The sequence below is a fragment of the Eptatretus burgeri genome, chromosome 2 (assembly GCF_056783735.1).
Source record: "Eptatretus burgeri isolate ZD-2024b chromosome 2, Ebu_testis_v1, whole genome shotgun sequence".
In the NCBI taxonomy this organism is placed as follows: domain Eukaryota; kingdom Metazoa; phylum Chordata; class Myxini; order Myxiniformes; family Myxinidae; genus Eptatretus; species Eptatretus burgeri.
The window spans coordinates 47,506,938-47,532,033 of NC_140962.1; the positions used below are offsets into that span (position 1 = coordinate 47,506,938).

The 25,096-nt window shown below is 42.6% G+C and overlaps 1 protein-coding gene across 4 annotated transcripts; it reads left to right on the forward strand.

The window, feature by feature from the left end:
- Window positions 1-10,757: 10,757 nt before the first annotated feature.
- Window positions 10,758-22,551, forward strand: LOC147031987 (transcription factor BTF3 homolog 4-like). Of its 4 annotated transcripts, none has more exons than XM_085869232.1 (6): window positions 10,758-10,895; window positions 18,165-18,230; window positions 18,380-18,493; window positions 19,713-19,932; window positions 22,091-22,150; window positions 22,260-22,551. In XM_085869232.1, exons 2-6 carry the CDS (start codon window positions 18,165-18,167, stop codon window positions 22,304-22,306), a joined length of 507 nt encoding a protein of 168 aa, XP_085725358.1. In that variant the 5' UTR covers window positions 10,758-10,895; the 3' UTR covers window positions 22,307-22,551. The 4 variants fall into 4 exon arrangements, with proteins under 4 accessions (XP_085725358.1, XP_085725361.1, XP_085725359.1 ...); XM_085869235.1 differs by having other exon boundaries at window positions 10,764-10,916; XM_085869233.1 differs by having other exon boundaries at window positions 10,810-10,902.
- The last annotated feature ends 2,545 nt before the right edge of the window (window positions 22,552-25,096 follow it).

The following is a 25,096-nucleotide window of genomic DNA, read 5'->3' on the forward strand; positions in this document are numbered from 1 at the left end:
AGACGCGATTAGGAGGCGGATTTGTCAAATAAAGTCTGGCAGCATGGGCAGCCGCTTTACACCCACCTTTAGTTGAATTGCCCAACTGCACAGGACGAAGCTCAGCCCCGAGGTCTTTAGAAAAAGATCAGACAGCAGCTTTGGTGATGAGACGGTGCAAAGTATTGCCCGCTTGACTTTAGAAGTCAATGAGCCTTCGAAGGAGTCTGGTGCCTCTTTATTGGGCAACCTGGAGGGGATACCAGGCTAAGGGGTCTGGTTCTTGAGGACAACATCACAAAGAAGTTTTCCAAGAGCATCAGTGAGTGACAGGGATACGAGCACCCTTGGGTACTTTACGGAGTACCCTAAAATTATTGCAACATTTCAATAAGTCGCCAATCTCAATAAGGCCACTCCTGTCGCAGCCAACATGTGGCCCGAAATGGAGTTCTCTCTCATCCCCTCTTCCTGTCCAGGCTGGAGTTCCTCAAGGCAGCATCTGGGCCCTGTTCTTTTTCTGGTTTTCATCAATGATCTCTCCGACAGTGAGACCACTCCTTGGCTATTTTCACAAGATCTTGGCTATTCGTTGTTCACCTTGGCATCTTGGTTTTCTGTAGGTTTTCTTGGCGTATATGTTTTCTATTTTCATCGCCTTTCCGAAACCTTGTGCATTCTTGGCTTTTTTCATTGGCTCACCTTGGCATTTATGAAAATGAGGAGTGGTCACATTGCTCTTCGACTTTCTGGAAAATCCTATTTACCTCCTTGCTGATGACTCCACCCTCTGCCGTACCATCTGTCATCCCTCAGACCGGCAAGCAGCAGCTTCTTCGCTCATTGCAGATCTGGGTAAAATCACAAACTGGTCCAACACGTGGAACGTGTCTTTCAATCCGGACAAATCTCACACTCTCACTTTGTGTCTCCGAAAGGACCTTTTGGAACCCCCCCCCCCCATCTAATTTCTCAACAACCCAAGAGAAGAAGTCCTTAAATTCAAGCTTCTGGGTCTCACTATCTGCCATGATCTTTTCTGGAAAAGCCAAATTTCCAACCTGGCTTCCAAAGCCAGTCACCGACTGGGAATCCTCCATCGTGCAAAGTCCTTCCTCGCCCAGCTGAGCTCCTGACCACATACAAAGCTTGCCTCCGCAGCCTGATGGAGTACTGCTCTCACCTCTGTGCTGGTGCCCCTGCCTCTCACCTTTCTCAGCTTCATGCTGTGGAAACTAAGGCATTTAGGATCACTGGTATCTCCCGCGGTGAGGCTGAGTCTTTGGGCCTCTCATCTCTCACCGCAGGCAGGTCGGTGGTCTTTCTGTCTTTTACCGTCTCCTCTCCGGTCTCACCCCCCCTCTCTGTGTGCAATATATACCCACCATATTTCCGCAGGGCGCTCAAGGTCTGCCACCAACCCCCTTCTGGTAAAACTACCAAAATCACGAATCACTGCTCACCTTCACTCTTTTTTTCTGGCTTTGGAATAAACTCTCACACTCTCTTCAATCCCATTCTTCCCTCCAGGCCTTCAAAACAGCTGTTCACCACAATCTCTTATCTTCCCCCATCCAAAACCTCGATCTTTTATACCCCTTTTAATCCACCCCAAACCCACCTCCTACAAATTCCCTGCTTTCCTTCCTCAAAGTCCCTGTAATGTCCATCTTGTATACCCCATGTTCCCCACCCCATCCCTCTCCCTTACACAGATCTCCTAATGTCTTTGTTCCCCACTGTTTTTGTCCTTCCCTGTCACGCCCCTCTTGTCTCATGCCCCCCCCCCCCCGCTGTGTGTTAACTCTCATACGAGCCTTGACAAGGTATACAAAAAAAAAGGCAGTTGGAAAACTCCAGTGGTTGGGCTGGGATAGCCAGGGATGGGGGGCGGGAGTTCAGTGCAATCCTAAGGTAGGCAGGGCATGACCAATTGGACATAAGCACTGCCACCTGGAGTGTGTCAAGTTTCAATTTTTTCCTTGGTGCGGTTTCAGATATACAGAGGTCCAATTTTTTTCCATTTTTCCAATATGGCTGCCACACCACGTGACCTATGATGTCATAATTATCATTAAAACATTCTACATGAGTAGTCACACAATGGTGAAAATTTTGTTTTAATCCAACAATCGGTTGCAGAGAAAAACACGAAAGTTCTGTGCAGACAAACAAACAGATAGACAGACAAACAAATGGACCCAAATGCAATACCCTTTGCTTTGGTGAGGGTAACAAATAAACAAACAAATGAAAAATCACTCATAGTGTCAACTTGGCAAAACAGCACAAAGTAGAATGGCACTCGGTAGAGCGCATACCTCTGACAGGTGGAACAGTTTACGTTTTGTATCCCACTGAAGGGCTGGATCCGAACCAAAATCCAATCCGCTTGTTCTTGTCACCTATCCAACTCATCCACCTTGTTTTGTCATAACTCGTCCACAACTTTTTGAGATATCATGATAAATTTAGTTTTTGGTCCTATCAATTTTATAAATTAGGCCTGTGTTGACCTTTAGACCTTAAAACTAATGGTAGTTGAATTCAGCGACCTGACATGAAAATGCTCTTCAAATTTCAAGTCAATCGGATGAAAATTGAGGATTTTATAAAATTTGGCCGAATTTGGCCTATGTTGATCTCAAAATTAATAGGTGTTTGAATTCAGCGACCTCATATGTGAATGCTCTTCAAATTTCAAGTCAATCGGATGAAAATTGACAATTTTAGAAACAAAGAAAAAATTTGCCCTATTTTGGGTTGACCTTATGGCCTATGTTGACCTTTTGACCTAGGATAACCTCAAAAGTAATAGGTGGTTAGATCCAATGACCTGATATGCAAATCCTGTTCAAATTTTAAGTCAATCGGATGAAAATTGACAATTTTAGAAACAAAGAAAAAAAATGTGGCCTATTTTGGGTTGACCTTATGGCCTATGTTGTTGACCTTTTGACCTATGATAACCTCAAAAGTAATAGGTGGTTGGATTCAATGACGTGATATGCAAATCCTGTTCAAATCTTTGGTCAATCGGATGAAATTTGAGCATTTTCGGAAATTTGGCTCAAATTGGTCCATTGGCCTTTGTAGACCTTTTCGTTCAACCAAATTTTACGAAACATCAATGTGTGACCGTTGCAGGGTCGGTGACATTAATGCCTGGAAATTTCAGAACGATCAGTTGAGCGGTTTAGGCTGGAGGCGAGCGGACGGACGGATGGACGCACGCGCACACACGATCAACATACTCGTCATATTTTTTTTATTAATTTTTTGTATCAACATACAAACCAACGGACCCGTGTGCAATCGTCTCGCCTTTGGTGATTGGTGAGGATAGTAAAACAAACAAAAAAAACCCCTTCCTCCTTAATCTTCTTCTTCACCATTAATAATGGTGAGTCTCATTCAATCCAGTTTGTCGTGTCGATTCGATTCAGGAAAGGTTTTCTAATTTTAGCTCGCCCGTTCGAAGAACAGAGAGCTATAGCGATACCTGTAACGAACTCATGCAGACTCCATCGTGCCGGAAGCGGAGAACCCGCGTTTGACGCGGTGACAATTCACTCGTGTCTGACAAATAGGCGCATCCGATAAACCACAAAAAACAACAACAACAACAACGACGATTACAAGTCAGAACAAGTGGTGCCAGGCACAACAAATCCTGCCCATTTAAGGCATAAAGTTATTTTGGGGATCAAATTTAAATTTGATACACCCTTAACCTGAATGATGATTATAAGGAATAGAATAAGGAATATTTTATTCTTAGTTTGAAGTCAATTAAACCATTTTTGACGAAGTTATGAGCGAAAAAGATTTTGACCTTTTTGTGACCTGACCTTGACCTTTGACCTAATTGGACCCAAAAGTTAATGGGGTCGTCCGAGGTTCATTCCCCACCTGTGGATTAAATTTGATAGTGTTTGCTAAAGCCGTTTTGCCGTAAAGTTGCTAACAGACAGACAGACAAACAAACAGACAAACAAACTGGACGATTACAATATCCCGCTCCCTCCCTCCAGGAGGGCGGGATAATAATACGTTACATCCTCCTTTCTTTCAAGGAAGCCACGTTAAAGGAAACCAGCAAAGCAAATAACTATAAAGTAAAAACTTACAATGCATTAACAAACAGCATCACATTCAGATCACGTGAATCAATTGATTTAAATTTAAAGATCCAGATGTCTGGGAGGGTTGACAGCTCTGCCGCTCCTAGTGATGAACTTGGTATTTCTGGGAGATGCAGTGGCTCGAGGCGATGACACTGTTGGGAAACTTTGGGATTCAGATTCTTGCTCACTTGGACTTGGGGGACTTGCAGCAGTTCTCCACTGGGGTGTCCTGTTAAGCGGTGGGATCAGGGAAGTCCCTCATGTCCTGGGAAGAGTAAAAGCGAGAGGGTGGCTGACTTTCCACCGGGCCAACATTGGCTGAATGAGGCACTCTGCGGAGATGGAGCCTGTTACGCCGGTACACATTGTTTGGGGTCCTCACCAAATATGACCGGGGGCTGTTGTGGCGCGCCTCAACTACAGCTGGAATCCAATGCCTGGCCTCCGGGTTTGGGAGCATCCTAACGTTGTCTCCCGGCTGAAGCGGTGGCAGACCTGACAGAGATGGCTTGTCATGATAGTGTTTTTGTTTCTCCTTCTGTGCGTCGAGGCATGATCTCACAAGGTGATGGTCATACCGAGCAGGCATGAGAAGAGTACGGTTGCAGGGCAGTGTGTTTCTGGGGCGTCTTCCCATTAGGAGCCGAGTCGGGGACAAGTTTATTCCTTCAAGTGGAGTGGTACGATAGTCTAGCAGGGCTAAGTACTTATCTGCTGACTTCTTCCAGAGCCTTTTCACCGTCTGGGTCGCTCTTTCTGCCTCTCCATTGGCACGTTGGTGCTTGGGGAACACAATGTCATGGTTATGCCATATTCTTTGCAAAACTGAGAAAATTCCTCTGACGTGTACCGACTTCCGGAATCACTTCGCAGCTTCTCTGGAATACCATGTCGACAAAACTGCTGCTTGAGAGCTTCGATCACAGAGAGAGCTGTAATGTCCTTGAGGCAATCTACCTCCACAAACTTGGAGTAATAATTATCGACAGTGAGCAAATACTGCTTTGCTTCGAAGTCAAAAACGTCACTTCCAACTTCGATGAATGGAAGATCCGGCATGTAAGTTGGCAAGAGAGGCTCCAGTTGCTGAGCTCTTTGATACTCTGCACACTTGCAACAATTCCGTACAGTTTCTTCGATGTCAGAGTTCATTGAGGGCCAGTGCATGACCTCGCGAGCACGCCGTTTACACTTGGTCACTCCGAGGTGCGATTCATGAATCAAGCTCAGCATTTTGGGTCTGAGGCTTGGCGGGATGACAAGGCTTGGCGCATGCCTTTGTAGACAACACTGACTGAGACTGCCAATTGCGTTTTGGAGTCAAAGTAAGGACGGACCTGTGCTGGGACTTCCTTCCAGGAGTCAGGCCATCCACTTGCAATGACATCACAGAGAAGGCTCATTTCGCTCAGAGTAGCTTCCTGGATTTCAAGGTATTTCCCACTCGTGATCGCAAGGAACTGGAACATGTTCACAGGCTCAAGGTCTTTACCAGCTTCTGAGTCGGTGTCCGGTAGAGGTGCACGGGACAACGTGTCTGGAAGGACCATCTCAGAACCATGGCAGTAGTTAACCTCCAAATCATACCGCTGAAGCTTGAGCAACATGCGCTGTAAACGCATGGGAGAAGATAGGAGAGGCTTCTTGAAGATTTCCTCAAGGGGTTTATGGTCATTGTATACCACTACTGATTTTCCAAAGATATAGTAGTGAAATGCTTCTGATGCATGGACAATTGAGAGCATTTCCTTCTCAATCATGGCGTAGCGACACTCAGTATCGGTCAGACTGCGTGATGTGAACGCTATAGGGTTGCCATTCTGGAGCAAACAGGCTCCTACAGCGTTTTGGCTGGCATTGGCTTGTATTTCAACTGGCTGACTTACATCGTAGTACTGAAGGACTGGGGCCGAAATGCATGCTTGCTTCAGCTTCTCGAAGGACAGCTCCTGAGCTGACTGCCAGGAGAACACGTCAGCCTTGCAGAGATCACGGAGAGGCTGGCTTGTGTCACTTAGGTTGGGAATAAACTTCCCTAAATACTGAACAAATCCAAGGAAACGCTTGACGCCTTGTTTGTCTGTTGGACGTGGCATTTTCTCAACTGCCTTCGTCTTGAGTGGATCTGGTAGCACTCCTTCTGCAGTAAGCAGGTGGCCTACATAAGGGACTGAGGATTGCCGGATTAGTACGTGTGGCTCGTTGCATAACTCGCTTCAGTACACAGTCGTGGTCGGTGATGTCACGACCAGCAACTAAAATGTCATCCATTACCGCTGTTGCCCATTCTATCCCTTCTAGCATCTGGTCCATGATTCGCTGGAATATCTCCGGCGAGCACCTCAATCCATAAGGGAGACGCAGCCAGCGGTATCTCCCCACAGGTGTGTTGAACGTGGTCAAGAATGAAGAAGGCTCGTCAAGGCGAATTTGCATGAACCCACTGCGGGCGTCAAGCACAGAAAATACTTTGGCTCCAGGGATTTGAGCTGAACAGTTCTCATTGGGTAGTGCTCACGTTTTGTGCACTTGTTTGTTTGTCTTTGGGGTCTATACAGATGCGGACTTTGCCGTTGCGAAGAGCTAATACCATGGAATTTTTGACCTGTTTTGAACTTAACTTTTTTGTAGCACATCAACGTTAAAGTTTTTGGTGCAAGTTATTTAGAAGCTTGCCATTAATTTAATATGTACTGGGATGCTGATATTTGGCATGGAGGTTCCTTTGGGGTATATTATTGATGTCGTGAAGTTGTAATTAAAAAAAAATTTCAAATGTTTTAAATTTTTGACCTGTTTTGAACTTAACTTTTTTGTAGCACATCAACGTTAAAGTTTTTGGCGCAAGTTATTTAGAAGCTTTCCATGAACTTAATGTGTACTAGGATGCTGATATTTGGCATGGGGGTTCCTTTGGGGTATACTATTGATGTAGTGAAGTTGAAATTAAAACATAATTTCAAATGTTTTAAATTTTTGACCTGCTTTGAACTTAACTTTTTTGTAGCACATCAACGTTAAAGTTTTTGGTGCAAGTTATTTAGAAGCTTGCCATTAATTTAATATGTACTGGGATGCTGATATTTGGCATGGAGGTTCCTTTGGGGTATATTATTGATGTGAAGTTGAAATTAAAAAATAATTTCAAATGTTTTAAATTTTTGACCTTTTTTGAACTTAACTTTTTTGTAGCACATCAACATTAAAGTTTTTGGCGCAAGTTATTTAGAAGCTTTCCATGAACTTAATGTGTACTAGGATGCTGATATTTGGCATGGAGGTTCCTTTGGGGTATACTATCGATGTAGTGAAGTTGAAATTAAAACATAATTTCAAATGTTTTAAATTTTTGACCTGCTTTGAACTTAACTTTTTTGTAGCACATCAACGTTAAAGTTTTTGGTGCAAGATATTTTTTAGAAGCTTGCCATTCATTTAATGTGTTAAAGTTTTTGGTGCAAGTTATTTAGAAGCTTGCCATTCATTTAATATGTGTACTAGGATGCTGATATTTGGTATGGAGGTTCCTTCGGGGTATACTATTAGTGTAGTGAAGTTGAATTAAAAAATAATTTCAAATGTTTTAAATTTTTGACCTGTTTTGAACTTAACTTTTTTTGTAGCATATCAACATTAAAGTTTTTGGTGCAAGTTATTTAGAAGCTTGCCATTCATTTAATATGTGTACTAGGATGCTGATATTTGGTATGGAGGTTCCTTTGGGGTATACTATTGGTGTAGTGAAGTTGAAATTAAAAAATAATTTCAAATGTTTTAAACTTAACTTTTTTTGTAGCATATCAACGTTAAAGTTTTTTGTGCAAGTTATTTAGAAGCTTGCCATTCATTTAATATGTGTACTAGGATGCTGATATTTGGCATGGAGGTTCCTTCGGGGTATATCATTGATGTTGTGAAGTTGAAATGAAAAAATAATTTCAAATGTTTTAAATTTTTGACCTGTTTTGAACTTAACTTTTTTGTAGCACATCAACGTTAAATTTTTGGTGCAAGTTATTTAGAAGCTTGCCATTCATTAATATGTGTACTAGGATGCTGATATTTGGCATGGAGGTTCCTTTGGGGTATATTATTGATGTCATGAAGTTGAAATTAAAAAATAATTTCAAATGTTTTAAATTTTTGACCTGTTTTGAACTTAACTTTTTTGTAGCACATCAACATTAAAGTTTTTGGCGCAAGTTATTTAGAAGCTTTCCATGAACTTAATGTGTACGAGGATGCTGATATTTGGCATGGAGGTTCCTTTGGGGTATACTATTGATGTAGTGAAGTTGAAATTAAAACATAATTTCAAATGTTTTAAATTTTGACCTGCTTTGAACTTTACTTTTTTTGTAGCACATCAACGTTAAAGTTTTTGGTGCAAGATATTTTTTAGAAGCTTGCCATTCATTTAATGTGTTAAAGTTTTTGGTGCAAGTTATTTCGAAGCTTGCCATTCATTTAATATGTGTACTAGGATGCTGATATTTGGTATGGAGGTTCCTTCGGGGTATACTATTCGTGTAGTGAAGTTGAAATTAAAAAATAATTTCAAATGTTTAAAATTTTTGACCTGTTTTGAACTTAACTTTTTTTGTAGCATATCAACGTTAAAGTTTTTGGTGCAAGTTATTTAGAAGCTTGCCATTCATTTAATATGTGTACTAGGATGCTGATATTTGGTATGGAGGTTCCTTTGGGGTATACTATTGGTGTAGTGAAGTTGAAATTAAAAAATAATTTCAAATGTTTTAAACTTAACTTTTTTTGTAGCACATCAACGTTAAATTTTTGGTGCAAGTTATTTAGAAGCTTGCCATTCATTAATATGTGTACTAGGATGCTGATATTTGGCATGGAGGTTCCTTTGGGGTATATTATTGATGTCATGAAGTTGAAATTAAAAAATAATTTCAAATGTTTTAAATTTTTGACCTGTTTTGAACTTAACTTTTTTGTAGCACATCAACATTAAAGTTTTTGGCGCAAGTTATTTAGAAGCTTTCCATGAACTTAATGTGTACGAGGATGCTGATATTTGGCATGGAGGTTCCTTTGGGGTATACTATTGATGTAGTGAAGTTGAAATTAAAACATAATTTCAAATGTTTTAAATTTTTGACCTGCTTTGAACTTTACTTTTTTTGTAGCACATCAACGTTAAAGTTTTTGGTGCAAGATATTTTTTAGAAGCTTGCCATTCATTTAATGTGTTAAAGTTTTTGGTGCAAGTTATTTAGAAGCTTGCCATTCATTAATATGTGTACTAGGATGCTGATATTTGGTATGGAGGTTCCTTTGGGGTATACTATTAGTGTAGTGAAGTTGAAATTAAAAAATAATTTCAAATGTTTTAAATTTTTGACCTGTTTTGAACTTAACTTTTTTGTAGCACATCAACGTTAAAGTTTTTGGTGCAAGTTATTGAGAAGCTTGCCATTCATTTAATATGTGTACTAGGATGATGATATTTGGCATGGAGGTTCCTTCGGGGTATATTATTGATGTAGTGAAGTTGAAATTAAAAAATAATTTCAATTTTTTAAAATTTTTGACCTGTTTTGAACTTAACTTTTTTGTAGCACATCAACGGTAAATTTTTGGTGCAAGTTATTTAGAAGCTTGCCATTCATTAATATGTGAACTGGGATGCTGATTACAATCTACAAATACATATATTGCTTGAAAATGATTTGGATCAGACATCACTGCAATGCTTTATAAAAAAAAATATTATCAGACTCGTGTTTTAAAAACGATAAATGTATAAATAGGCGAGCATTGGGGTGGCTTTGACACCAACTCTCTGGTATTTCATGTAACAGTAATATATCGCCAGATCAAACAGTGCATTTGATTATACACCGCCTTTCGTTCATCTTGCAACGAAGGTGAGAAAAGGACATGAAACAGCGGCTGATATTTTAATAATTTATTGGCATCATTTTTAAAAGGTGAAAGTTCGAATGAGTTTGTAAAATCGGTGTGACGATGTAAAACAGCGAGTTATTGTTTAACCAATATTAACCAAGGCACAAGCCTTTCACGAACCGGCTGAACAGGCCTGACGTTCCATTAAGTAGCGAGGGCAGGAATTTTCCAAGGATGCCGGCGATAACTGGCCTGCTCTCCGTGGAGGACACCGTGGGATGTTTGACGGATCCCCAAGTATAAATTCCGACAGACGAGACGGCTGTTGAACGTCCCTCAAGCCCAAGCCCAAGGGATGGATGAACGAATCAGCTTGCGTGTGAAACACCGGGACGACAGCTTGTTAGCTGCGTCGGGAATCGAACCCAGTCCCAGGCTTGCTAGCTTCGAGGCGATCGTGCGACTCGGACGGCTGCGAAACGTGTAAAATCATCGACAAAAACGAATCATAAGTCGTGTTGGATCGACTCGAGGCGTTCTCCCGACTGCGGCGCCCCCTGCTGGCACTCACCTGAACACAATTTCGAACGACTGTTGTGAAAACGTCGTGGATCAGGGTGCGCAATGGTGAGCACGGCCTCAGTTCTCGCGAGACTTTTCTTCCCAAAACGAGATTTCGGATTCACGAGCAATTCAGTTCTCGCGAGACTTTTCTTCACAAAACGAGATTTCGGATTCACGAGCAATTCAGTTCTCGCGAGACTTTTCTTACCAAAACGAGATTTCGGATTCACGAGCAATTCAGTTCTCGCGAGACGTGTCTTCCCTAAACGAGATTTCGGAGCGACGCTTGACGTCATGTGCTTTTAACGCCATTTTGGGCACCTCGTGTTCGCGTTTCCCGGGCTGCAGGTACCTCGTACGTCAATCTTGGTGAATTGATTCCCACTGACTTGTTGTATTGTGATGGAGTAGAGACAGATGGATCCTGATGCGATGACAAGGTCCGTGTTTAAGTTTTTTTGGTTGTTTGTTTAACGCACTTTGAAAGGCCTTGCTTGTGCTGATGTCGGGGTGAGGTCGCCAAACCAAAGGATATTTGACGAAACTTTGACGTCATTTTTAAAAAAAATTCTTTCTGTTCACGCTCTCCACCTCCCTGCTCTTGTGTCGTCATAATAAGCACGTTTGTGACGTGTAAAATAAAACTGAGGGGTACCACCGCCGAGGATACCTGTGCGATGGGTAAAGCTCAGGTGTGACGTTTCACTCACCGAGTGGTCGTCAATGTGCACCACAGGAGTCGTTTCCTCGTGCGGAGAATCCTTCGAGAACAGAAAGGTTGGTGTCACGTGACCGCAACAAGCAGCTGATGAGTCCTCTGACTCGACTTCCCCCGATGAAGACCACTGTGGTCGAAACGCCGGAGCAGAGCCTTACCTGCATGAGCTGAGTGACCTGAGCTCGAACCCTCGGCTAATTAAATATGCTAATAATATGCAGGATGACCCCAAAAAAGAGTAGGTTCCCAAAAAAGAGTAGGTCCCAAAAAAAGAGAGTGATCCCAAAAAAAAGAGTAGGTCCCAAAAAAAAGAGTAGGTCCCCCCCCAAAAAAAGTAGGTCCCAAAAAAAAGAGTGGCTCCGGGAAAAGTTTAATAACCTTCACAGTTTTCATTCGATGTTTCATTTTTCAGGAGGTCTGAACTCGGTTCAGGGAGAAGAGTCTATCTGCCAAGTTTCTTGAGTCTGTGACGTTCAGGACGCCGTGTCGTGGACACCTGAAGAAAAGTCATTTTCTGTAGACGACTATCTTCGTACAAATTCGTCCTTGCAGACAAAGACGCCTGTTCTGCACGCATCTTGCGAACATGAAAGCACCAGCAAGCCTCAAATTCAACGGTTTGTGGAAGAAAAAAAAATGTACACAACATGGCACGGTCTTGAACGTGAATATTCACCGAGCAGAGGGAGGACACTCTGGCCGGCCGACGTCAGGAAGGTCACCCGAGAAGATCGCCGCCTCGGTCGCCCGCAGCCCCAAGACATCTCCGGCGCCGCAGTCGAGAGCTCGACATCAGCAGAGAAAGCTTGAGGACAATTCTGATGACGTCCTTCAAACAATAAGTTGACGGAGAACGACGCGGCGGGAAGAATGACAAAATGCCAATTTTGGAGCATCTCGTCGAACGTCGACAACACCAGTAGTTTCAATGTGGAGTTGTAAAATTTCCTTGTGGAAAACTTCAAGTTTCAGTGATATCTTGACGACGACTTTGCAATCCGATCTCTGCACGTTTTGTTCAGTTTGATTGAATAATATTGAAGTTGTTCAGCTTTTTCCCGGGGCCCACTCTTTTATTTTGGGGGGGGGGGGTCACCCGTTACCTCGATGGGACATTGCCGTTCGTTCAACACGGATTGATTTATCGATGAAAAGCGTAAATTCTACCATCGAGGCAAGTTCGGCCGTCCGGTTAAGTTCATGGCTCCCCGAAGCCGATGAGTTGTGAAAGCGTTGCGTTAATGCTTCGCTCGACGTCAGGTTGAATTTTCCCAAAACGGAAAAGGAGGCAGAGGTAATGAAGATCATGACTGGGGTTGACTCTGCCTGTCATCCTTCCGAGGTCGGCGAAACGAGCACCAGCATGCTGGTATCCTGTGTCGGCGTGGCGACCCGTCCAGGATTGTGTTCAATAGACCAGGAGACTGCTTAGGCAGCACCAACGCTCTGCGCAGAGTATGGTCCCAATGGATGGATGGATTTGGCAATGCAGACCTTTTGAAGGGCTATGTGCATTTTGGTAGATCTGAGAATGGACAACCTATCAGAGTAGATCTGTATGTAAGCACATACTCGTGCACACCGATTACAATAACCCCGATGTTATCCCCTTGGGAACGAGCAAGGCGAACATAACACCTTGGGGGATTTGCTAATGCCATTCTTTTGAAAGTGTTCAGGTTTTCTTGTCTTCACGTGGCACTGCACATGACCGGTTCGGTATCGGTTTATAATTAAAGCTATAAGCACAGTTAGGTGCATACAACAATCTCTGATGATGCTGATGTACCCATGCTCTGTTGGAGAGCTTTGGTGCTTCTGAAGCAGTATCTTGGCAAGGGTTGTTCTTGGTGGTTTGTCATTGCCTTCCCAGCAGTAGTTCTGGCAACAATTGGTAACTTGTTCAGTGTACCGGGACACCGAACACTTCATGGGACAACTTGCCTACTCTTCACAAAGGACACCGTGGGGATCTTTAGCGTCCACCAACTATTGTCGGCAGATGGGACGCACAGTTTCACGGCCGTCCGAGGGACGGCACACACATTGATTAATCACCCTGCCTGTGAAACACCGGGATGACACTTTTACAGCTTGTTCAGGATTCAAATTCGGACTGGAGAGCTTGGAGGCGAGTGCGAGTACCTCCAGGTCGAGGTGATGGCCTCCCATGTAACAATAGGGTTCAGCAAATGTTGGCACGAATACAATCCAAGGCTTGCGACTTGAACACTCGTTTGGTGATTGAGATTGAAATGCATTAATGATCTTCTGATCTGATCACCACTGCGTGGTGTGTCCCTTAGTTCCTGATTGGCCTGGATGTGTTTGGGTGAAATGGTTTTGGATGATTTCATTGCTAAAGACTTGGGGGTTATCAGTACATTACAAAATGTTATTACATCATGTGTTTCACTTTAGAGTAAGCATGCCTAACCATAGTGACCAAATTCTAAACTACGTGCCATGTCAGCTGGTTGGTGGGCTTTTGAACGTAGTATGTCACACATTGTGTGTGTAATAGTGCCCCCCCCCCTATTGGGTACAGTAGTGTGCTGTTCGTCCAACTCACATACTTTTTTGAAAAATGAAACATTCACAAGAGAGAAGTGAGTTCCAAGTCCGAAAGATGCTGCATTTGGACATAAATGTCGGATGAACAACAAAGAGAAACGAGCATTTTCACATTGGACAGTTTCTACTGGTTTACATCGGAGAGGTGATTTTGATGGTAGGTAAGTCATCTGCATGGCCTGGCAGTATAGGTTGGAGCTAGGAAGAATTGTTTCAATTTTGGTGAAGATCGGAACCCGGATCCGGATCTGATAAAAAAATTTTTTTTAAGTGATTCTTCACCATTGAGAGATGGTGCTAAACCGATTGTATAGCACGAAACGTCCAAAAAGTTGTGGACGGATTCGGATGAAGCTTGGTGGGCACGCTGGGTCTGCGGCAAGGACGAATTGATTCGATTTTGGTGAGGATCCAGATCCGGATCTTGACACGTGGATTATTTGATTTTTAATGTGATTCTTCGCCGTTTTGAGATGGGGCCAAAAACGATACAGTACTGTGTAGCATGATTTCAAACATGATATTTCAAACATGCATTGGGCCCGACGTGTTCTCGTGGACTAGGCGTTACGTGGTGGAGGTACGCGCTCCACCGAGTGCCCTTCCAGTTTAGATATGCAGTCCATCAGACTTGTTTTGAAGGAGAGATGTAGTGATGCTATTTTAACGTGTTCCATGATTGCCAACAACCAGCCATATCTGCAACTTCATGGTTGTGAATCAAAACTATAAAAGCATGTGCAATTTGGCTGCCTGACAGCAAACTTCCTCAGCTCAGGATGTTGTTGTCGGCGTTTTAATTTGATCCCGTTTGTTTCAAAGTGCTTGAGGAAAATAGTACGACTGTCAAACGTTACCTGGGTGTAATAATAACAGGTGACATGTCCTCACAGCAAGGATCGCCAACATACGGCACGTGCGCCATGAGTGGCATGCAAGATGATTTTGATTGGCATTCGCAATAAAAGTAATTAACGGCAAAGAAACTATTTTGGGGGAAAAAAAAAACCCCCGATTAGAAACTATGCTTGACTGCTCCGTCAATCTTTAAAATAAAAATAAAAACAAGAGTACTCATTGGGGAGTACAATGTAGAGTCTGAATTGTGCTATCCAATGACAGCTCTTTGACAAAGAAAAAAAAATATTTAATCACTTTATGGACTGGATTAGGTTTGGTGGGGCCTGCCATTCTTGATTCACAGGAAATCTCGCTGGCAGTGCCACTGATCATGTTTGATTTTTTTTTTTTTGTTTGTTTGTTTGTATTTTGGGACAAAATGGCGGTTCCTAAGAAAGGAAAGTTAGACGTTCGCTCATTTCAGCCCTCTTGGAGAGACGAACACACGTTTGTTCAACATAAAGACTGTGCTGTTTTTAACCTCTGTCTGCAGGTTGCAGGCCAAAGTGTTGTGGGTCTTTTTTGAAACTTGGAAGGCATTTTTTGAGAAACTTGCTGTTTCTTCTCAGGACGTTGCCACCTTGACTTTCCGCTGATTTCCAACATCTTGAAGAACGATCAACACCGCGCCGTCGGTGTTGCCAAGATTGGAATGTACACGCAAGAACTCGCATCATAATTTTCTGTCAGACTTCACGATTTCCAATGTTTTGGTCCGATGATTTCCATTCTAATTAAACCGGACAACTTTGACACCAAATGACATGGATGTTGTGAGAGCGTTTCCCACACATCAAGCATCCAACATTTTCAAAGCATGAGAAGCACTTCAAGGCTGAGTCGATCAAATGGGCCATCGTGAGGTACGGAAAGCAAAGCGGTGTCTGCGATGGCAGGAAAACTAGTCACAGAGGGAAGTTACAAAATCGCACAGTGTGTTGCAAACATGGAAAACATTTACAGATGGGGAATATAAATGTACATATATTTATAGTGGCTTTTCTCAATTGTTTAATGGTTTGCCCAATAAAGACACAATAAGGCCAAAAAAAAAAAAAAAATGTTGCATTGGCGTAACGGGTCACTGAAAAATAGGGTAGGTCGGTCGGGATCTTTTTTTTTTTTTTTTTTTTTCCTAATAAATCCCTCCCAAAATCTCCCCCGGCTCGAGTACCATCCTTTTTGTCGGCGGGTTCTGTCCGAAACACTTCCGGGTTTTTGCGATCGTGATCGCAATCAACAAGATACTTGAAAACGATAGCAAAACAACAAAAATAGCAATAAAATAGGGTCGGCAAAATTTTTCGATAGCAAAAAAACGTAGGGTCGGCGGAATTTTTAGGGTCGGGCGGGTTACGCCAATGCAACATTTTTTTTTTTGGCCTAATCTTCAGAACTAAAGATGTACCTGTGTCGGCCAGATCAATGGAGAGACGTATTAGCGAAATGGTCCAAAACGTTAGATTTGGTGGTATACAGTGTGGATATAAATCGCGTACCACGGTTAGCGGTTGTGAGTTACTGTGACTCAGATGAAGTTTGAGAAGAGATTCGTTGCCTAAAACCCATGCATGGCACAACAACAGGGGGAAGGTTTCGCGAAGATGTTTGTACATCATTTTGAGGAAAGAGGAATTGACATCACAAAAAAAAAGTTTTCTGTGACAGACGGTACCCCCTGTTATGATCAGGAAACGGAGGATGTGTAAATATCATGAAGGTTCAAATTGGCCACCCGACGGTTAATTTTAATTGTATTATTCATCAAGAAAATCTTTGTGCCCAGATTTCTAATTCTGAGCGTAATGATGTGATGACGACGGTGGTGAAGATAGTAAATTTTCTTATTGCTCGATTGGTCTTGACACACAAGCAGTTTCGATCTCTGCTTGAGGAGATGTACGGTGCATACAAGGACATTCTTCTTCACAGCTATGGTCCCCAGGCAAAAAGTAACATTCCTTTCCTGTCGTAATTCTCTGCACACTACTGTAGTACATGAGAGTACAACTCTCCTACACTATAGTTTTAACTAGCATTTTTGCCTGGGAGTTTGATAAGCCGTGGGAAGGTTTTTGCCATGCTGTGTGGACTGTCTTGACGCCATCGCAATTTTTTTTTTGTCAGAAAAAGGTCAAAAACTACTACCAACTAGTTGATGACAAATGGGTCGTGCAACTCGTGTTTTTAACTGGCATCACCTCGCATCGAAACTTCCTCGACCTCTGTCTGCAGGTTGCAGGCCAAAGTGCTGTGGGTCTGTTTGAAACATGGAAGACATTTCTTGAGAAACTTGCAATTTCTTCTCAGGAAGTTGCCACCTTGACTTTCCGCTGATTTCCAACATCTTGAAGAACGATCAACACCGCACCGTCGGTGTTGCCAAGATTGGAATGGACACGCAAGAACTCGCATCATAATTTTGTCAGACTTCACGATTTCCAATGTTTTGGTCCGATGTTTTCCATTCTAATTAAACCGGACAACTTTGACACCAACGACATGGATTTCATGGCGTTTCAGTGGATGGGTGTTGAGGATTTCGAAATGCAGCTCGTTTGGTTACAATGCTCAGAGGTTACGGGCCTTGAAGTTTCGGGATCTGCGGCACACACTTGAGGCGAGCGAGAGAGATCACGGGGTCTCTATCCTGACCTGTCAGAATTCCCTGCCTGTGAAGTTTTACTGTTTGAAGAAAGTGACATTTTCACTGCTCTCAGCATTTGGATTGACATACCTCTGTGAACACATATTTTCACATATGAAGTCAGTTCTCTGTCCGTCCCTTAGCTGGTTAACAACTGAACACTCAAAGGCTTTTGTGCTGCTTAAAGTATCAAACTACAAGCCTGAGATTGTATAACTCATCAAGGGAAAGCAAGGGCAAGGATCACACAAAACAGTAAGGTGTGCCTTTTCATTTATTTGTGAACGAAGTCTGCTAAAAATTTAAGCAAGTTTATTATTGATGTTAAAATGCATCAATGGCATGCAGATCCCAAAGTATGAATGAATAAGTTGACCCTTGGCACGCCAGTCTGAAAGGTTGCCGACCCTTGCCTCCTTGGAGGATTAAATAGTTCATAGATTATTAGTTTTTGCGAGGAATTTAAATCTCCATTAATTTTTACGAACCAAAACGCTGTATGACGTCATTGAGGAGTCGGTCTATTGTGTACGTGTCACAGGAATATGTCTTGAGAAAAAGATGAAGTTTCAACTTCTTTGTCCTTTTTTTTTTAATTTGCACAATCAAAGGTCCACGATATTCTTCAACCACCCCTGTGCTAATCAACTTTTGCTTTCAATTGTGATTTGGGTCGGTGGTGTGGGAACTGGCAAGAGCTCAATTTGCTGACCTATTATCTCCTGCTGTTTTGCAATCTAATTGAAGTGTTGCTTGTTTGAAAAATTGACTTTTTCAGATGAAAGAGATCATGAATCAAGAAAAATTGGGCAAGATGCAGGCGCAAGTGCGGATTGGTGGGAAGGTGAGCTCTATATCTGTCGCTTTTTGGTAAATTTTGTTTTCTAACTCCTACCATCGATTTCTCTTTGTGTTGTGGCATAGTGAATTTGAAAATCAGTTATTGAGTGAAAGATTCTGGGATGCTAATTTGGTAACAATTTTGTCGTGCAGGGGAGTGCCCGCAGAAAGAAGAAGGTTGTACACAGGACAGCAACGGCAGATGATAAGAAGTTACAGACGTCTCTCAAAAAGCTTGCTGTCAACAGTATAAATGGCATCGAGGAGGTGGGACTTCTTCATGTGCAAGTTGATGAGCCCCATTCCCCTACCCCACCCCCATTTGCCAGCAACTCTCTGCTCCTGACGAGTAACAGGGATTGCAAAGCTTGTTCCGGTCACATGACTTTAAGTATGTTAAAATGGTGGTCGTGTAAATTTATTCAAAAATCTTCCCCAGACCCACCAGTCAGAATTCTACCAAATTTGGGTTACAACTTTAGGACAGAGCCCAGATAAGCTGCAGGTCATATTTTATTTATTTATTTATAATCGTTTCCATGTTGACCATCAGCAAGTAGCACCACACACACAGATACACACAGGTGAGGTGGGGTTAGCAAAAAGGATATGATATTCTTAATGGCCACACACATAAACATGAACACACGCACACACAAAGGTGGATGCTTGGAAACTGGGAGGGCTCTCTTCCACCTTAGGAAACCCACATATGGAGATGCAAAACGACCACACACACACACACACACACACACACACACACACACACACACACACACACACACACACACACACACACACACACACACACACACACACACACACACACACACACACACACACACACACACACACACACACACACACACACACACACACGAGCACTTGTGACTGAGGCACCGGAGCCTGTTCCAAGTTTCGTTGTGCTAACATACATTTTTAGGGGAGGAATTTCAAGTGTATAATAATCATACATCTTAAAAGGTGATGGGTCATTTGGTCTCTCAAGCCTTTCATCCCCTTTAACCTCACCTTTAACTTTATATTTTGTCCTGATACAATTTTTTTATTTTATCACTTTTTAACCCTTTTTTGTCATCACTAATCACCAAGCAGATATTGCCCTCTTCATTCATATGTATATATGTATATTTATATATACTTCCCTCTGTAGCTCACAGAGAGGAAAAAAATCAACAACAAAAAAAAACATACAGGGACAGTTGTGTGTATCGGGTGTTGGTAATGTGGAGATTATTTTGTGGGCCAGGTGAGCGTTACTGTTCTGTGTGTCACAGTCAGGCCAGAGGTTGCAGACTGAAGTTCAACTGAAATCACAAAAGTGCATCTTGCATTGTGAAGGAAATTTGTTGACAGCACTAATCAACTTATCTTTGTTGGCTTTATAGATAATGGAGTCCCTTTTACGGTGTCTCATTAACATTTTGATCTGCGACAGAAATTCACATTCGCTTTTTCTGTGCAGGTGAACATGTTCAAAGAGGATGGTACGGTTATCCACTTCAACAACCCCAAGGTTCAAGCTTCTGTCACGGCCAACACCTTTGCAATCACAGGCCACGCCGAAACAAAGCACCTGGCCGAGATGCTACCAGGTGTGCTCAATCAGCTGGGTGTTGAGGGCCTATCAAACCTGCGTGGATTGTCCCACTTGCGCAAACTGGCAGCTTCGACTGCAAAGCAGGGTAAGAAACTGTAACCACCAACTGTAACATTGACCAACTGGGTCAATTTTATTTGAGATAGCATTGAGCTTGTACTTTTAAAATTAATGAAATGTGGAATGGCCTGAAAAGTAAAAGCATATGTACAAAATTTTGCAATACATCAGGGCTCCAAGTAATGGCTGTTTGATTAAATGGTCGCCCATGCGACTACTTTTGCCAATGGGACTAAATGTGGACCTGGTCTCACTTGTTTGCCTTGGTATTTTTCCTGACAGTCTTCAGAAGGGAGGTGTGAAACCTCTCGCGCCATGTTGAAATGGTCACGATCTCTTTCTTTGAGAGAAAAAGTTAGTCTGGGCAGACTGGCATTAAAATTCATAATTAACAAATCGGGGCTTATCTCTCTCCCTTTTTTGTATGTATAGTCAAGGCTTGTGGAAGAGCAAGAACACAATGGATCAGGGTGCAACAGAACAAAAGGAGAAGCAGAAAGTAGAAATGCCAACAGCAGTGTGGAGGGAGAAAATAGATGGGAACGGCCCAACAAGGGATGTGGGAAACGATGAGGGGAAGGAGACAACACAATGGGTGGACAATATGGATACAGAAACAATTTTGGGAGGGGTGGGGGTGGTTTAATGGGTACAGAAAAGATCATGGTTTTGGATGGTGGTGAACAACTGTCTTGAAGACCTGTGCGGAAGAATGAGATTGAAGTGAATGTGGAAGTTTGTTCCTCAAGACAGGTCAGGTATGGGTGCATGTGCCGGAGCAGCGCGTCGCTGCGTCCACCTTCCGCTGGTACTCCAGAGGCCTCCGTCTGGCCATCCTCCAGGCAGATGCCTGGCCCATCCCTGTCTTCTTGAGATGCTGATCATCCTGCTGCAACCACGAGTCACGAAGTCAGCCCATTGGGGCTCCTCCACTCACGAGACTCCCTCGCTGAGAGAATCTGGTGAGCAGGATCAGCGTCAGGAAAACAAGCCACATGTCCATACAGCTGATGCTCACGGACTATGCAGGTAACAAATCTCATTTGAGTCTCTCTCAGCAACTGCTCGCTGGACACAGTCCCACCAGCGATGGCCAAGGATTCTCCGAAGAGACCTGGTACCAAAGGAATGAAGTCTCCGTCTCAGATCCCTGGTCAGAATCCAAGTCACATCTGTTGAGGAAGACTGGAAGCACCAAAGACCTAAAGACTCAGACTTTCGTCCTCCCGCACAGGCACCGACAGTGCCACACCCCATGATCCAGTTAATTAATGACTCCCTGGGCCCGACCCAGACGTCAATTGACCTCTGGCTCACAGCCAGCAGAGATGTGAATCTCCATGACCTCAACATCCTCACCACAAACTGATAGACAAGACAACAGCGTCCAATATATCATTGAAAGCCTGGATCTTAGTTTTGACCAAGGAAACCCGCAATTCCAGCGGCTGCGACCTCTCATTCAGCACTTCAAGGGCCACCAAAAAGATATCCAGAGTCTCTGCAAAGATGACTACATCAAAGGCAAAGTCAAGGTAAGAGGTCTTGACATTCCCAAACGATGCAACGCTGCTTGATCTCTCCGACATCCTCCCCAGAATCTAGTCCATACAATTGCAGAAAAGTGTGGGGACCAGAACACACCAGACCAGTAAATAAATTGGAGATGGTACCACCACATCTCACAGCACTCTCAGTACCAGAGTATAGTTCAGACATCAGATTGATCAGCTTTGGTGGCGCATCCAGATCCAATGAATCAAACGCTTTGCAGAGATCAACAATGGCTGCAAGCAGCCCCTCTCCAAACTCTCGCCTGCATTCGGTGAGGACCCGAAGAGCAAGGATACGCTCAATCGTTGACCTCTTTGGTCAACTAAGTCAAATGAGCTAAGATTTAGTAATTTTTTTCAGCTTTTGTTTATTTGTTTGTTTTGTTCCACTGCAAACCAAAGAAATACGTATGTGGATACCAAAAGTTTTTTTTTGTTTTTTTTTAATCTCAACAATTTTATGGAATAAATGGTCTATTATTTGAAAAAAGTGCAAGGGTGCCAATATTTTTGGCCACGACAGTATGCATGATTGAATATCATTTGAATGTATGAGGGAGGCAGAAGGTTTGGTTCTGTGAAATTGCCATTTTGTAAACCAGTGTTTGACTTTCACTGCTTGTTTTTTAGGTCTTGAATTTAAACCCCCCACTGTTCCCGAAGAAAACGAAGAGGACGACGAAGTACCCGGTAAGTTGTTCAGAGCAACTTGCTTTGCACTGAGCCACACGAAGGATATTTTGAAAACCTTAAAGTACACGAGTGAACCTGCGTTGCGTTGCTGCCCATGTCCTCACAGACCTTGTGGAGAACTTTGACGAGGCTTCAAAGAACGAGGCGGTGTGAGTGTTCTGTTTCTGCGTTGAGCTTGTTGGCAAAACCCTGCACTGGATGAGTGGCGTGGCTAGTGCGTGCATGTGGGTGTGCATTAGCACGTGCACACATCCTTGCCACCATGCTCCAAGTTTTGTATTCCTGGCCATCGCTCTCAACATTGTATAATTTTTCTCCTCACCACCACACGTAAAGCTTATGTGGTTCTTGGTGGGTATGTTTGGTTGACATTCGATCAATAAAATTTAAAAAAACGAGTAACGCATTCTTGTAACATGTATTTTCTTCATTGCTTGTATGTCTGTGCAAGTTTTTGTCCGGCAGGTGTGGGATCGTTTGTTGTCTTCAGAATCGTACTTGATCTTCCACTGGCCCTGATCTTTCTTTGATTGTTGTATTGATCATTTTGGTGGCGAACACATGCTTCTGTTTTGTCACGCTTTTGTTGATTGATCTTTGTAATTCTACAGCTGTTTGTTTGCTGCACTGCCGCAGGTGGCTGTGGGTTTAAGGCCATTTCTTGTTGAGATGAAAATTATTTCACTAATTTACTAATGTAGGTGCTTTTATATATGGTGATTCTTAATGTCGAGGCGTTCCTGAGAAGTACTGTGTTATGCGAAATGGCGTTGTGCAAAAACAATTTTCCCATAAGAGATCATGTAAAAGGTGAGGGTTGCATGTGAGAGGGAGAGAGGTAAAGTAAGGGAAGGATATACTGTTAGTAAATGTAACAATTAATGCAATAATATATATATATATATATATATATATATATATATATATATATATATATATATATATATATAAACATATATATATATATATATATATATATATAAACAAGTTATTGATGCAACAATTTTATTTACTTTAAAATGGTGGAGGGAGGTCGAATGGATGGCACCGATAAGTCCCAATAAAAAGTTGCATCTCAGTAAGATGGGGGGGGGGTGTTGGCAAAGGACTTAGATGGGAGTTGTATCGTTCTGTGTTGCGAAAGAAGGGTTGTCGACCGCCGTTCAGAAACTGTTATAACGGGTACCTTCCATGTTGTGCAAAAAGTGTTCCCCAATTATAGCAATAATAATAATAATAATAATAATAAAATAATCGCGTTGTGTGAAACCGTGGTAAGCGAGGAATTGCCCGACTTATATTTATTTGCTGTACACAATTCTGAAAGTGAATGGAGAGAGCCAAAATAAAAACTTTAGAAATGTTAGGTGTTCAAAAAGTAAGGTATGCTAAAAAGGTTTGAGGTTTATATCAGTTTATTTTCTAATTGGAAAACTGATGACTGCAGAGGTATTGTACTTCCATTCGAGTTGTCTATCTGGGTTTGATTCGTGGCCCAACTTTCAACTGGCATTTTGCGGGCAGGGTGTTGCACCAGTGTGCGGTCCCTTTGTTGGACATTAAATTGTGGACCCATCTGCGAGCATAAGGTGGTGGATGGGAAAGATCCCATGGTGTCTTTTGCAAGAGTGGGCAAGTAATTTCTGGCACCATGACCAAATATCCTATGCTGACAAATGCCAGGAAGCCAAAGTCAAAACACCCAATAAAATCCTGCTATGAGATTACTTGAGTGGCACTGAACCTGCTTTTTGTTGGGAAATCAGTGCATTAAAAAATATATTGGTTGCTTTGATCTATGTATTGGTCAGTCTATATTTGCAGGATAAGGATAGCTCCACCAGACCTTTTTTTAACGCTTCTAAGAGTACAGTACATCGTTTCCACCATTTCAAGCATTTTTGCTTCAATTCAAAATTATTTGAGTGAAAAGTGCGATTTGAAGTTCTTTCTCTGATAGCTTCACTGTTGGATCATTGCGTTGAGTTGATTGCGATGCTGATGTCTAGGAATTTACCATTGCACTTTTGGATCTTTATTAATCCACATGAGCATCATCTTGGATCCGCCATCCACCAAAATCAGCACCACATTATTATTAATCAACACCACGACTTATTTGGATTTTGATCTTCCCATGCATTGTGGCCATGAGGTGGGTCACTCCAGTGGAGTTGCATAGAACTCAATCCAGTGTTCCTCTGAAGAACACTGGCCTCCTGCATCAAGTTCAAGGTTTTGGGCACTGCTGCTCTTGAGGCATGTCCAGCTACATCTCTCCTGCTCAGGAGTTCAAAACCCACCCATCTATGGGACGTTGCTCACCATTCGTTGGTGCTCCATCGATCGTCTGTGTCCTATTAGACACTTTTGAAGCTTCGCATTCATTTACCGGTGAGATCTCAAGTGATCACGCACTCGATCATGGTGCATGACTTCACCAACTCAACCACAATTCAGTTAAAACTCCCTGATGTCACACAAAGTCTCCCATGCTTATTATTATGGTCTGCTTGTGGCACAGGTTACCATAATTAAATTAGTGATTGGAGAAAATATATATTCATGAAAATATGGAGGGGTAGATTGGGCCTACATGAAATGAGCAATCCTGACTGCTAATTGGGGTAATTAAAAGATTATGACATTTAAACATTTGTAAATTACCTACTGTAATTAACCTGCAACCCACAAAAGCATTTTTGATACAATGGGTTGATTATTGGTCATGCTTGAAATCTGGGGTGTACTCCATTACCAATCAGCTTACGATAACTTGCTGCCAGCCATTTGTTAACTATTTCCATCGTGCTTGCTTCAGTGCTTAAACCACTTGGTGAGCGCTCTACAAGCTGCTTGGTAATAAACACATCCCTCGTCGAGTAACTTTCCTTGTCAGTTCGGTTTGATTTCTTAAAATTTTCAAAACACCAGTTCTGTGCA

What these genes read in the sequence shown, in the direction of transcription:
- LOC147031987 (XM_085869232.1), top strand. Translation starts at nt 18,165, where the DNA reads ATGAAAGAGATCATGAATCAAGAAAAATTGGGCAAGATGCAGGCGCAA. An exon ending in AAGTGCGGATTGGTGGGAAG is followed by an intron (nt 18,231 to 18,379) that starts GTGAGCTCTATA and finishes TTTGTCGTGCAG; the next exon opens with GGGAGTGCCCGCAGAAAGAA. An exon ending in GTATAAATGGCATCGAGGAG is followed by an intron (nt 18,494 to 19,712) that starts GTGGGACTTCTT and finishes TTTTCTGTGCAG; the next exon opens with GTGAACATGTTCAAAGAGGA.